We start from the raw sequence: 13,115 nt of genomic DNA, 5'->3' as shown, positions 1-13,115 counted from the left end.
TTCTATTCCATTAGAATTCTCTCTAATCTCCATGGAGATCGGGTCAGCTTTCAATCCTTTCGATTTGCTCATCGCAAACTGGGAACGCAGGCTGGTGTCGTACGAATCGTCTTCAAAATGGGCACTGCAAATGACTCTTGCTGTAGTTGGGCCACGCCACATTCCTCTGCTCAGTTTTACTTTGGCTGTCCAAATTTATTACAGCTGGATCTTTTTGGAAAATACGCAAACTCACAGCATCTTTGGTTATGCAGTGTTGCTTCAACCAGAAACTATGCATGTAGATGGCATTCTCAGTACCTTTTCAGAATTTGGAGTGTGTGTGTACGCCGCACGTTTACAAACATACATAAGTCCCGCAGCAAAAGTATCCTCGAGATGACGTGGCGGGTCACGTGACATATGATGATCACATCGACGTTTTGGGGGGGGGGGGGCAATCGAGCGTACGAGGACATCAAAAAACATTAACATCCTCGTTTCAAGATATTTATTCAAGGGGAAAAATTAAAAAAAAACTTTCAAGTGTAAAGCCAAGTCATATCTATTCATTAAACTCAACAAGAAATTCTGATTCTGTGGACCTGAAAACTACTTCAATTTTTTTTGTTGTTGACCCGACGAACCCAATGTTGACCCCGAGCACCGAGTCTGCTTAACCTTAATCCGCAGGACACCCCGTCAAGTCAACCACACTGTCCCCCCTCAAACCTGTGACACAATGCTTTAGAATGAGCTCTGTATTCAAAAAAGAGAAATAAAAGACGAAATTAAGAAAAAGTAGATCGGGAGTACCCACATCATTACTTACCTTCGTTTAAAATTGCACAACTCTTCTTTTCCATTTTGACTCCTTTATCAACTCCATAGCTTCCTCCTCTTCCCCTTCCCCTTCCCCAACTCCCTCTCTGTATGACCCCACCTCTTCCTTTTCCTCTCCCTCTTGTATATTGCTGCTCTTTGGATCGGTCCCTTTCATTGCTCTTTTCAAACTGCACTCCAACTCTCTGCTTCTTATGATTGCCTGCAAATGGAGCTAAAAATAAAAAAAACAGAATATTAGAAGGGGGTAAAAATCTACTTGTATGGAACATGAACGAGCAAGTATAACGTAATGATATGATGTACGTTCTCAGGTTAAGAATCACACTCATACAATGGGCAGATTCTACAATGGTTTCAAGAGCATTCTTCTGTTATTTAGCCACACTTTAGCCGGTGATATGAGCAAGAAGTTTTGCTCATATTTGACCTCATTGAGTTTGGCTATACAGTACAGTTTTCTTTAATCCAAATCAGAAGAATCCAGTTTCAAGGAAACACTCACATTAGCGACAATCATTAATAACCAATGACTCTGGCTCGCTCTTTCTTTCGCTCATGGACAGAGAGCAGAGAAAGCAATATTGCAGAAGAGGTGAAAATATATACATATATATATATATAATGGTTGTAAGAGCAACAGACCATGTGCTTCGGCCTCATCACGTGAGATTACAATAACTTTGAGAGCTTTATATTCCACAGAACCCAGGAGAGGCAGATGTGATGCTGGGGAGTCAGTCCATGGTAGAGAGCAGTACTCCAATAAGTTACAAAGGCCTTGGAGACCGAGTATATTTGATTTTCCATGAACGACTTAGATCAACTGATATGCAATCTGCAGCTGGCTTGGGGGGGGGGGTCAACTTTGCGACATGGTCAGCCCAGGAAAGGTCATGGCTGACGGTAATAACTAGAAATTCAAGAGACAACCTCTTCCAGTTGATGACGAAGTAAATCGACAAGTGGGTTAGTTTGACGATCCTTCAGGAACGATAGGGTGAGACTGAGATTTTTCGGGAGTTCCATTTATCAGACCAGAGTATAATCATTTCCAGATCAGCAGAGAGAAGGATGCAGCTACTGTCTGCCGAGCAGAGGGATTAGACATACTGTAGGACAGCATGTGGAGTCATCTGCAAAATCTTATTTTGGTGAACAACCCCATTTTGATGAAGGAAATGATAAAGGTCTCCCAGTGTTAAATAATGAACAATTAAATGCAGAATTGTTTTTTAATAAAATTTTATCAAAACCCATTGAGCAATAAAGAAGTAACTGGAGCGGCACTCGGTCGATTGCATACCTCTGCCAGGCCGATTAGATTACATTTTGTATCCCACTGATAGGCCAGATCTGGATTGGACCTGAACTCAAGTCTAATCGGCTTGTTCTTGTCACCTAACCTACTCAACCACCAGGTTTCGTCCGAATCCGTCCACAACTTTTTCAGATATCCTGCTATATGTCGTTTTTGGCCCCATCTCTCAATGGTGAATAATCAATTTTTAAAATTCTCGGGTCCAGATCCGGATTGGAATGTTCACCAAAATTAAAATTTGTCGGTGTCAAATACCCAAGCTCTCCACAAAAATTTGTCTGAATCCGTCAACAACATTTTGAGATGTTATGTTCACAAACAGAGACGGGGTGAAAACACAACCTTCATCCACCTTTGGTGGCGGAAGTACGAAAATTAAATTCTCAAAATGGCCATGTTGTTAAGTGCTATCAAGGTCAAACAGACACTGCAGGTCAGGTGGTACAAGGAGATGTATGGAATTATTTTTTTTGTCTGACATCCACAGCATCATGCGTGAAGGTTCCCAGAATGCTAGAGGATGCCCTGAAAGGTTTATCAAGGCATTTGCTCGGTGAGTACTGACACAATGAACTTTCGGTACAACAACCAATTCAAGGAAAGTATCCATTCATTAATGAGACTCGACTGTACTGTTCACATTTTGGAAGTGAGCGCAAACATCACCGATTTGGTGGAGTTTGACTTGAGCAAAATCACATCTCCAAAACTTTGGCATATGCCCCGAAGAACATGGAGACTTTTAAAGCATGTTTCGACCATTATGCTGATCACATGAGAAAATATAACGATTGAGATAACTAATCCCCGACATTACGGCCACCTTGCAGTCACAATCCAAACCACTTGGTTTTGGAGGTTACGAATATGTATGTATGTATGTATGTATGTATGTATGTATGTATGTATGTATGTATGTATGTATATATATATATATATATATATATATATATATATATATATATATATATATATATATATATATATATATATATATATTGAAAGGTGATGCTCCCAATATTACCATGTATTCATACCACTCACCTTCATCCCTTTCTCTGAATCTCTTCACACCTTCCATCTTCTCGCTTTCCACCAAAGCGATGCTAGGATGACAATGTGTGTCATAAACATACTTTTACTTTACACTACAAAATTATATATTTACACCATCAACTGTTCTGACAAACTGCTTAGTACCAGAATGAAAAAGGGGGGAACTTTCCCTCCAGAAGAAAAAAAATATATAAAATAAAATAAAATAAAAAGGGGAAAGGTACAAGGGTACACAGGCTTTTGGTATCTCTACCAAGCCAGAGAAAGACAAAAAGTTACCCTTTTTACACTACTTATTAATTCATGCCTCATGTACCTTGTTCCAGGAGAAACCATTGCCAACTATTCCTAAATATGGGCCATTGCTACGGAAAAAGAAAATACACTGGTTTGTGATAGCACCATTAAATGGTATACTTGCAGAACACAGGCATGCGGCGATCACACACCTCCACAGTTTAAAATAAATAAATATATTGTTACGGCTGTGGAAATTCGCAGAGCACCATACAGGTCCTTAGATCAGTTATGCCGGTAAGTCTGTGTTCAGAAAGATTTCCCCACTGTTGTCTAATGGGATTTATTCGTGCGATCAGGGCTGTGAACTTTGAGTTAGCCGTTTTTCTTTTGCTATCGTTATTTTGGACCAACCGCTTCACAACCACCACCTCCACCACCAACATCACTCTCATCAAGCGCTTCACAACAACCACCAACACCGCATTCACACAACCACATTAACCACAAGCGCCCAACCACACCACCCTCACGACCACCACACAACGCCAACCACGCCACCATTACAACAACCACGATCACCTCAACCACCAACCACAACAACCACCACCGCGTTTTCTACCTCGGCACACGATTGCCAGAAGCCTGGCATTCGTCAAGGGAGAACAGACGATGGCCCCCCCCGCCCCCCCTCCAACGGATAACATCTCCGCCGGCCAACGCGGTGGGTTTCGAACCCTCTGAAGGTGGACAATAGCGAAAGCAATGAAGCAGGCAACGGTGTGAGCGTCCCCGATTTGGCGGGAAAACGCTCCCTTCGGGAAGGTTCCCGTGCGTGCTGGAAAGAGGGGTGGGAGTTGAGAAGGGGCGGGACATGGGTATAAAGCGGCGGAACGCGAGCGCAGAGAGGAAGAGTGGGAGAGTCGTGACCATTGACACAAGGATCGGGGTCGAGGTGGCAAGAGTCTCGGGGTGTGGTGCTGAGGAGGATCAGGAACGAGGTGGCAGGATCGTGTGCGCTGAGGGGATTGTGAGGAGGGCGCTCTGAATCGCGCTCTCGTTCGCAGGGTCGTCGAGTCGGAAGAGACGCCAGCGGTGAAGGCTGGGTCTGGAGAACGGAGCCCAAGACTTCACCACCCGGTCCCGTTTTCCTTTTGGGCTTTTCTATGTGTGTTTGTGGCGCCGTCTATAAGTAACACTGTTTAAGTGACTGTATATACTTGCATTTCTTATAGAGAACGGCTGTAGGCTTTTGTTTCTTCTTACTCCTCTTCTCCCCTTTCCTTCTCCCCTTCCCCCATTGCATGATCCCCATCAATTGCTTGTACATTGCATTGCTTATGTGCTTATGTGTGGAAACAAATGTGCATGTTTAAATGTACCCCGTTCGTTGCGTCTTTTCCCTTCATTGAACTGCCATCTTGCCCTCGGAATATAGTTGGTTTTTAAATAGCCGGTAAAGTGATCGGGTCCAACGGGACTACGCGATAATACCCCGCTCGGTTATCCCAAAAGGAAGCGAGCTGCTTAAGCGGCTCGTTTCGAAGCGGTCCCGTTGAGGTACAATCTCTCGGTAATCTACCCGCGCGATTGATTAGGTATATCGACAATTCGGCGATTGACCCTGGAGCGTGCGGGTAGAGTACGGACAAGGTTGTGGTGTGTTTTAAAACAGAACCGTGGCTGGTTTTCAGCGTTGATCCAGAAAGCCGCGACTGGATTGTCCGTTCCGTGGGCGAAGCGGCCGCTATTGGTTAGACGCGGTCGTTCGCACACCGGCGGGCGAGAATTTGTAACAATATATTATATATATATATATATATATATATATATATATATATATATATATATATATATATATATATATATATATATTGGGGTGTGTGCGGTGTGTGTGTGGTGTGTGCGGTGTGCACGTGAAGGGTGCCTGCAGTCATGGAATAATAAAAATGGTACCGGTGGAAGGCTAAAATCAATTTATTTGGCTAGAAAGCTAATAATCGATTTACTTGCAACAACAAAAAATTGTGTCCATTGAAACATAACAAGTACGTTCGTTACCCATACCGTGATTGCATCACCTCCCGACAGGAATACCATCAACAGAGTTGAAAGCCAAGATAGAGGCAGACTTGAACAAACAATTGGGAGCAGGAAAGGATGCATACAGAAAGAAACTCTCAGGAGAGAAAACTGGAAATTTAGAAGGAGGAGGGATTGGGGTGGGGGTGGGGTTAACGATGGTAGAAAAGATCATGGTTTTGGGGTTTGGATTGGGGACGATCTGAGATGGTGGTGAACAGCTGGCCAACATCCAACTCCATGCGGATGATGCCAAATTGTATGGTCCATCTTTCGACCAAGCGTCGACTTCAGTCATCCAGAAGGACCTAGATAGTGCCATGGAATGGTCATAGTGATGGTTACTTCCTTTCAATCTGAACAAATGCAAGACCCTGCACCTGGATCGAGATAACATCAGGAAGTCGTACCATATGGGGAATGCAGAATTGCAGGAAGTGATTGAGAAGATCGACCTTGGAACTATCATGGATAGGGAATTGAGCTTCCATAAGCATGCAGCAGTTCTGGTTAACAAGGCCAACCACTTGGGATAATCAAAGAATCCTTTGTGAGTCTGGATGAAGAAACCCTCCCTATGATGTTCAAGGCACTGGTACACCCACTGTTGGAGTATAGCACCATAGCCCGGCACCCGAGATTCCTGATGGACATCGATGAGGTTGAGAAAGTCCATAGACGAGCAACAAGGATGATTCCCATCCTCCATGAACTTTTCTATCCAGAGAGACTCTGGTGTTTGAATAAGTTTTGACTTTTCTACCGCCGTCGTCATGGTGATATGATCCAAACGTTTAAGGTGCTGCATGGAATCGTTTGAGGTGCTGCATTTCTTCACTCCAGCTCAATGCCCTTCAACGCGGGGCCACTCCCGTAAACTCTTTGTGCAGAGGTGTAAGTTAGATGTGAAGGAAAATCTCTTCAATCAGAGGGTAGTCAAAGACAAGAACAGTCTTCCCCGGAATGTTGTGGATGCTCAGTCTGTTGAAGCTTTCAAACAGGGTCTAGACAAGGTTTGGTGGGATGAGAGTTTCCACTTGCACTGACAATCACCCACTCATGAGCACTCCATCTTGCACCAACCACCAAATTAACCAAGTACCATCCGTAGTGCAGACCAGAAGATCGACAAGAATGATGACGATGATGATGGTGTATGATGATGATGATGATGATGTTTTTGGATGGATGATGATGATGATGATGATGTTTTTGGATGGATGATGATGATGATGATGATGTTTTTGGATGGATGATGATGATGATGATGATGATGATGATGATGTTTTTGGATGGATGATGATGATGATGATGTTTTTGGATGGATGATGATGATGATGATGATGATGATGATGATGTTTTTGGATGGATGATGATGATGATGATGATGATGATGATGATGTTTTTGGATGGATGATGATGATGATGATGATGATGATGATGATGATGTTTTTGGATGGATGATGATGATGATGATGATGATGATGATGATGTTTTTGGATGGATGATGATGATGATGATGATGATGATGATGTTTTTGGATGGATGATGATGATGATGATGATGATGATGTTTTTGGATGGATGGATGATGATGATGATGATGATGATGTTTTTGGATGGATGGATGATGATGATGATGATGATGATGTTTTTGGATGGATGGATGATGATGATGATGATGATGATGTTTTTGGATGGATGGATGATGATGATGATGATGATGATGTTTTTGGATGGATGGATGATGATGATGATGATGATGATGTTTTTGGATGGATGATGATGATGATGATGATGATGATGTTTTTGGATGGATGATGATGATGATGATGATGATGATGTTTTTGGATGGATGGATGATGATGATGATGATGATGATGTTTTTGGATGGATGGATGATGATGATGATGATGATGATGTTTTTGGATGGATGGATGATGATGATGATGATGATGATGTTTTTGGATGATGATGATGATGATGATGATGATGATGTTTTTGGATGGATGGATGATGATGATGATGATGATGTTTTTGGATGGATGGATGATGATGATGATGATGATGATGTTTTTGGATGGATGATGATGATGATGATGATGATGATGTTTTTGGATGGATGATGATGATGATGATGATGATGATGTTTTTGGATGGATGATGATGATGATGATGATGATGATGTTTTGGATGGATGATCATGATCATGATGATGATGATGTTTTTGTATCGATGATGATGATGATGATGATGATGATGTTTTTGGATGGATGATGATGATGATGATGATGATGATGTTTTTGGATGGATGATGATGATGATGATGATGTTTTTGGATGGATGATGATGATGATGATGATGTTTTTGGATGGATGATGATGATGATGATGATGTTTTTGGATGGATGATGATGATGATGATGATGTTTTTGGATGGATGATGATGATGATGATGATGTTTTTGGATGGATGATGATGATGATGATGATGATGATGTTTTTGGATGGATGATGATGATGATGATGATGATGATGTTTTTGGATGGATGATGATGATGATGATGATGATGATGTTTTTGGATGGATGATGATGATGATGATGATGATGATGATGATGTTTTTGGATGGATGATGATGATGATGATGATGATGATGATGATGTTTTTGGATGGATGATGATGATGATGATGATGATGATGATGATGATGATGTTTTTGGATGGATGATGATGATGATGATGATGATGATGATGTTTTTGGATGGATGATGATGATGATGATGATGATGATGATGTTTTTGGATGGATGATGATGATGATGATGATGATGATGTTTTTGGATGGATGATGATGATGATGATGATGATGATGTTTTTGGATGGATGATGATGATGATGATGATGATGATGTTTTTGGATGGATGATGATGATGATGATGATGATGATGATGTTTTTGGATGGATGATGATGATGATGATGATGATGATGATGATGTTTTTGGATGGATGATGATGATGATGATGATGATGATGATGATGTTTTTGGATGGATGATGATGATGATGATGATGATGATGATGATGTTTTTGGATGGATGATGATGATGATGATGATGATGTTTTTGGATGGATGATGATGATGATGATGATGATGTTTTTGATGATGATGATGATGATGATGATGATGTTTTTGGATGGATGATGATGATGATGATGATGATGTTTTTGGATGGATGATGATGATGATGATGATGATGTTTTTGGATGGATGATGATGATGATGATGATGATGATGTTTTTGGATGGATGATGATGATGATGATGATGATGATGATGATGATGATGTTTTTGGATGGATGATGATGATGATGATGATGATGATGATGATGATGATGTTTTTGGATGGATGATGATGATGATGATGATGATGATGATGATGATGATGTTTTTGGATGGATGATGATGATGATGATGATGATGATGTTTTTGGATGGATGATGATGATGATGATGATGATGATGATGTTTTTGGATGGATGATGATGATGATGATGATGATGTTTTTGGATGGATGATGATGATGATGATGATGATGATGTTTTTGGATGGATGATGATGATGATGATGATGATGATGTTTTTGGATGGATGATGATGATGATGATGATGATGATGTTTTTGGATGGATGATGATGATGATGATGATGATGATGATGTTTTTGGATGGATGATGATGATGATGATGATGATGTTTTTGGATGGATGATGATGATGATGATGATGATGATGATGATGTTTTTGGATGGATGATGATGATGATGATGATGATGATGATGATGTTTTTGGATGGATGATGATGATGATGATGATGATGATGTTTTTGGATGGATGATGATGATGATGATGATGATGATGATGTTTTTGGATGGATGATGATGATGATGATGATGATGTTTTTGGATGGATGATGATGATGATGATGATGATGATGATGATGATGATGATGATGATGATGATGTTTTTGGATGGATGATGATGATGATGATGTTTTTGGATGGATGATGATGATGATGATGTTTTTGGATGGATGATGATGATGATGATGTTTTTGGATGGATGATGATGATGATGATGATGATGTTTTTGGATGGATGATGATGATGAGGATGATGACGTTTTTGGATGGATGATGATGATGAGGATGATGATGTTTTTGGATGGATGATGATGATGAGGATGATGATGTTTTTGGATGGATGATGATGATGAGGATGATGATGATGTTTTTGGATGGATGATGATGATGATGATGATGATGATGTTTTTGGATGGATGATGATGATGATGATGATGTTTTTGGATGGATGATGATGATGATGATGTTTTTGGATGGATGATGATGATGATGATGATGTTTTTGGATGGATGATGATGATGATGATGATGTTTTTGGATGGATGATGATGATGATGATGATGATGATGTTTTTGGATGGATGATGATGATGATGATGATGATGATGTTTTTGGATGGATGATGATGATGATGATGATGATGATGATGATGTTTTTGGATGGATGATGATGATGATGATGATGATGATGATGATGTTTTTGGATGGATGATGATGATGATGATGATGATGATGATGTTTTTGGATGGATGATGATGATGATGATGATGATGATGATGTTTTTGGATGGATGATGATGATGATGATGATGATGATGATGTTTTTGGATGGATGATGATGATGATGATGATGATGATGATGATGATGTTTTTGGATGGATGATGATGATGATGATGATGATGATGTTTTTGGATGGATGATGATGATGATGATGATGATGATGATGTTTTTGGATGGATGATGATGATGATGATGATGATGATGTTTTTGGATGGATGATGATGATGATGATGATGATGATGTTTTTGGATGGATGATGATGATGATGATGATGATGTTTTTGGATGGATGATGATGATGATGATGATGATGATGATGATGATGATGATGTTTTTGGATGGATGATGATGATGATGATGATGATGATGATGTTTTTGGATGGATGATGATGATGATGATGATGATGATGATGTTTTTGGATGGATGATGATGATGATGATGATGATGTTTTTGGATGGATGATGATGATGATGATGATGATGTTTTTGGATGGATGATGATGATGATGATGATGATGTTTTTGGATGGATGATGATGATGATGATGATGATGTTTTTGGATGGATGATGATGATGATGATGATGATGTTTTTGGATGGATGATGATGATGATGATGATGATGTTTTTGGATGGATGATGATGATGATGATGATGATGTTTTTGGATGGATGATGATGATGATGATGATGATGTTTTTGGATGGATGATGATGATGATGATGATGATGATGTTTTTGGATGGATGATGATGATGATGATGATGATGATGATGATGATGATGTTTTTGGATGGATGATGATGATGATGATGATGATGATGATGATGATGTTTTTGGATGGATGATGATGATGATGATGATGATGATGATGTTTTTGGATGGATGATGATGATGATGATGTTTTTGGATGGATGATGATGATGATGATGATGATGTTTTTGGATGGATGATGATGATGATGATGATGATGTTTTTGGATGGATGATGATGATGATGATGATGATGTTTTTGGATGGATGATGATGATGATGATGATGATGTTTTTGGATGGATGATGATGATGATGATGATGATGTTTTTGGATGGATGATGATGATGATGATGATGTTTTTGGATGGATGATGATGATGATGATGATGATGTTTTTGGATGGATGATGATGATGATGATGATGATGATGTTTTTGGATGGATGATGATGATGATGATGATGATGATGTTTTTGGATGGATGATGATGATGATGATGATGATGATGATGATGATGATGTTTTTGGATGGATGATGATGATGATGATGATGATGATGATGATGATGATGATGTTTTTGGATGGATGATGATGATGATGATGATGATGATGATGTTTTTGGATGGATGATGATGATGATGATGATGATGATGATGTTTTTGGATGGATGATGATGATGATGATGATGATGATGTTTTTGGATGGATGATGATGATGATGATGATGATGTTTTTGGATGGATGATGATGATGATGATGATGATGATGTTTTTGGATGGATGATGATGATGATGATGATGATGATGTTTTTGGATGGATGATGATGATGATGATGATGATGATGATGTTTTTGGATGGATGATGATGATGATGATGATGATGTTTTTGGATGGATGATGATGATGATGATGATGATGATGATGATGTTTTTGGATGGATGATGATGATGATGATGATGATGATGATGATGTTTTTGGATGGATGATGATGATGATGATGATGATGATGTTTTTGGATGGATGATGATGATGATGATGATGATGATGATGTTTTTGGATGGATGATGATGATGATGATGATGATGTTTTTGGATGGATGATGATGATGATGATGATGATGATGTTTTTGGATGGATGATGATGATGATGATGATGATGTTTTTGGATGGATGATGATGATGATGATGATGATGTTTTTGGATGGATGATGATGATGATGATGATGATGATGATGATGATGATGATGATGATGATGATGATGTTTTTGGATGGATGATGATGATGATGATGTTTTTGGATGGATGATGATGATGATGATGTTTTTGGATGGATGATGATGATGATGATGTTTTTGGATGAATGATGATGATGATGATGATGATGTTTTTGGATGGATGATGATGATGAGGATGATGACGTTTTTGGATGATGATGATGATGAGGATGATGATGTTTTTGGATGGATGATGATGATGAGGATGATGATGTTTTTGGATGGATGATGATGATGAGGATGATGATGTTTTTGGATGGATGATGATGATGAGGATGATGATGTTTTTGGATGGATGATGATGATGAGGATGATGACGTTTTTGGATGGATGATGATGATGAGGATGATGATGTTTTTGGATGGATGATGATGATGAGGATGATGATGTTTTTGGATGGATGATGATGATGAGGATGATGACGTTTTTGGATGGATGATGATGATGAGGATGATGATGTTTTTGGATGGATGATGATGATGATGATGATGATGTTTTTGGATGGATGATGATGATGATGTTTTTGATGATGATGTTTTTGGATGGATGATGATGATGATGTTTTTGATGATGATGTTTTTGGATGGATGATGATGATGATGTTTTTGATGATGATGATGATGATGATGTTGATGATGTTTTTTGATGATGATTTTGGATGGATGATGATGATGATGATAGGATAGATCCCTTTTTCGTCACTTTCAGGGTTGATTTGTACGTGTCACAAACGATTGAAAGCACAAACCAGTGAATGCATTATTGCAGCGAAGAAACCACTTACTAACCGTTTTATAATTCCCATCACTTGTATCAAAACAGTAACAAAGAAAAGTTAAATACAGAATGACAAACAAAACACGACACGTTCTATTCATCGCGACATCAACTGCGT

General features: G+C 39.2%; 1 protein-coding gene across 4 annotated transcripts in view; it reads right to left on the bottom strand.

Annotated features, from left to right (window-relative positions):
- Positions 1-13,115, bottom strand: part of PUM3 (pumilio RNA binding family member 3) — a 35,166-nt gene that overhangs the window by 21,651 nt on the left and 400 nt on the right. For 3 of the 4 annotated variants that reach the window (XM_085854737.1, XM_085854736.1, XM_085854735.1), the window contains 2 exons: positions 3,188-3,249; positions 812-1,036 (listed from right to left, as the gene is read on the bottom strand). In XM_085854737.1, coding sequence (XP_085710863.1) covers positions 812-1,036; positions 3,188-3,224 — 262 coding nt within the window. In that variant the 5' untranslated portion in view covers positions 3,225-3,249. The remainder of the gene's footprint in view (positions 1-811; positions 1,037-3,187; positions 3,250-13,115) is intronic. The other variant, XM_085854738.1, reaches the window with a different exon arrangement.

This window comes from Eptatretus burgeri, chromosome 14 (assembly GCF_056783735.1).
Source record: "Eptatretus burgeri isolate ZD-2024b chromosome 14, Ebu_testis_v1, whole genome shotgun sequence".
NCBI lineage: Eukaryota > Metazoa > Chordata > Myxini > Myxiniformes > Myxinidae > Eptatretus > Eptatretus burgeri.
Note: the sequence above shows the minus strand (reverse complement) of the source record. Positions and strands in the feature narration are given on the sequence as shown.